This window comes from Peromyscus californicus, unplaced genomic scaffold, assembly GCF_007827085.1.
Source record: "Peromyscus californicus insignis strain IS unplaced genomic scaffold, ASM782708v3 Scaffold_4__1_contigs__length_199733344, whole genome shotgun sequence".
Lineage (NCBI taxonomy): Eukaryota > Metazoa > Chordata > Mammalia > Rodentia > Cricetidae > Peromyscus > Peromyscus californicus.
The window spans coordinates 183176823-183179798 of record NW_026294562.1 but is presented as its reverse complement, the minus strand read 5'-3'; the positions used below and the strand labels follow the sequence as shown (position 1 = coordinate 183179798).

The 2976-nt window shown below is 40.1% G+C and overlaps 1 protein-coding gene across 1 annotated transcript; it reads left to right on the top strand.

Annotated features, from left to right (window-relative positions):
• The first annotated feature begins 1751 nt into the window (after positions 1–1751).
• Positions 1752–2687, top strand: LOC128125672 (vomeronasal type-1 receptor 4-like). The gene has a single exon (XM_052763300.1). It carries the CDS (start codon positions 1752–1754, stop codon positions 2685–2687), a length of 936 nt encoding a protein of 311 aa, XP_052619260.1.
• Positions 2688–2976: the final 289 nt, after the last annotated feature.

Sequence of the window (2976 nt, the reverse complement as noted above, 5' to 3'; positions counted from 1 at the left end):
TGATCTTTCCCATTCTGAAGGCTGATGTTTTGTCCTATTGACAGTGTCCTTTGCCTCACAGAAGCTTTTCAGTTTCATGGGGTCCCATTTATTAGTTGTTCATCTTAGTGTCTGCACTATTGGTGTTCTATTCAGGAAATGGTCTCCTGTGCCAAAAGTTCAAGGCTGTTCCCCACTTTCTCTTCTATCAGGTTCAGTGTAGCTGGATTTATGTTGAGTTCTTTGATCTACTTGGACTTGAGTTTTGTACATGGTGATAGATATGGATCTATGTGTAATCTTCTACATGCAGAAATTCAGTTAGATCAGCCCCATTTGTTGAAGATACTTCCTATTTTCCATTGTATAATTTTTGCTTCCTTGTCAAATATCAGGTGTCCATACGTGTATTGTTTTATGTATGGGTCTTCGATTCCATTGATCAACCTTTCTGTTTTTATGCCAATAACATGTGGCTTTATTACTATTGTTCATTAGTACAGCTTGAAATCTGGGATGGTGATACCTCTGTAATTTCTTTTGTATATGATTCTTTTAACTATGTGGGGTTTTTGGTTTTCCATATGTAGTTGAGTATTGTTCTTTCGAGGTCTGTAAAGGATTGTTTTTGGATTTTAATGGAGATTGCATTGAATCTGTATATTGCTTTTGGAAGGATGGCCATTTTTACTATGTTAGTTCTACCAATCCATGAGCATGTTAGATACTTCCATCTTCTGATATCTTCTTCAGTATTCTTCTTCAAACACTTGACGTTCTTGTCATATAGATCTTTTACTTGCTTGGTTAGAATTCCACCACGATATTTTATATTCTTTGTGGCTATTGTGAAGGGTGTGGTTTTCTTGATTTCTTTCTCAACCCAGTTATCATTTGGATATAGGAGGCATGCTGATTTTTTTGAGTTAATCCTATATACAGTTACTTCACATAAGATGTTTATCTGCCGAAGGAGTTCCCTTGTATAACTTTTGAGATTGCTTATGTACATAAGGATATACATGTATAAATTGAGGTTCATATTTGTGATCAGAAAACTGGTTACTTTTTTGAAATATTTTGTATTCTATCACTTTGATGATCTATATAAAATTTTCACAAAAGCTGATGGGTTCCTTTTTGGCCACTTACTTTACTTACATGATTTTATGAATTACAAGTTTGAATTCTTGTCATTTTAAAGATATAGTAATTTTACTTTATGCATCTAGTGTTATAACTGCCTGTATGTCTGGCACCACATTTGTGCAGTGCCACAAAAACCATGAGAGGGCATTCAACTTGGGCAACTGATGTGACAGGTGATGTGAACGGCCATATGAGTGCTGGATTTGAACATGAGTTTTGTGAAGAGCCATCTCTCCAACCTCCAATTTGTATTTCTTAAGACATTTTATCATTGAGGGAAGATGTTGCATTCAAAAGATAAAATAATGTGTTCCCATGTTCACTGTTCATATGTTTATATGCCCTAATGTGTGACAATGGGTGGCGTGTGGACCAAGAATGATACATCTGTATCACTAATACACTTGTATCATGAGGTGAGGGAAAGTACATGAAGTACAAAATAATAGTCTGAGTTGTCTATGCAGTGTTCTCCAGGACAAGCTCCTATACTGTGATACCATAGTGTCTCCCTTCATAGAAGAGGTAAGACAAATCATTCTAATGCTCAGACATTGAGAAGTGTTTTGAAGACAGCAGTGTTTCTCCTGGTCATCACTCCAGCCTGGACAGAGGTTGTCTCCATGGCCTCTCAGAATAAAACTCTAAAATCCACTGAGGAATTGGCTCTCCAGACACTCCTGCTTTTCGAGATTGGGTGTGGGACACTAGCCAACATTCTTCTGTTTGTCCATAATTTCTCTCCCATCTTTACTGGCTCTCGACTGAGGCCCACGCAGGTTATTGTCACCAACTTGGCTGTGGCCAATGTGTTCATTCTCTTTGTCACTGCATTTCCATTCAACGTGATGGTTTTTGTTCCAAGGAATCCTTATACTAACCTGCAATGCAAAATTGGGTACTTCATTCGGATGGTGGCTCAAAGCACCAACATGTGCTCCACCTGTGTCCTGAGCATCCATCAGTTTCTCACTCTTGTTCCTGGTCAATGGGGTAGGTTGATGCCTCGAGGAAGAGCCCCTGATGTCCTGAGTTATTCTTGTTACAGTTGTTTGTTGTTCAGTGTCTTAAATAATGTCTACATTCCAATCAAAGTCACTGGTCCACAGAGCACAGGCAATGACACTCACAATCAAGGCAAGTGGATCTGCTCTACATCTGGATTCAGTGCAGGTATTGTCATCTTGCGTTTTTCCCATGATGCCATATTCATCAGCATCATGATCTGGACCAGTGTCTCCATGGTGCTTCTCCTCCATAGACATAGCCAGCGAACACAGCACATCCTCGCTGCCAATCAAAACCAAAGAGGCCATCCTGAGAGCAGAGCAGCCCACACCATCCTCATGCTGGTGGTCACATTTGTTGGCCTGTACCTCCTAGATATAATTTGTATAATCTTTCACACTTTTTTAATGGACTCTCGAATCTGGTTGAGGCATGTAGGTGAAGCTTTGACTGCAGGCTTCCCCACTATTTCTCCTTTCCTGTTGATCTTTAGGGATCCCAAGGATCCCTTGTCTGTGCTCTTCAACTGCTGCAAACCACAGTCACCATGACAAACATAGAAGACAGCTTTACTAACAGCCATATACACTCTATTAAGTAAAAGTTGTTTGAAAATCCTTCCTCATAACCCAGACATGTTGACTCACTGAACTTATCCCAGCACTGGGGAGACTGAGCCAGGAGGATTGAAATGTAATCAATGGCATGTCAGCCTGAAGAGTGAGATCCAGGCCAAATTGTGACAAGGAGACCCAGTCTCACAACTGCAGTTTGGCGGGAATGAGGCCTCTGCATTTGAAAAAAAAAAAGGGGGAAGTGCTGTGGGATGGTCTTTTTGTC

Bases quoted from the DNA above. Each gene is read 5' to 3' on its own strand.
- LOC128125672 (XM_052763300.1), top strand. From the start codon at position 1,752: ATGGCCTCTCAGAATAAAACTCTAAAATCCACTGAGGAATTGGCTCTC.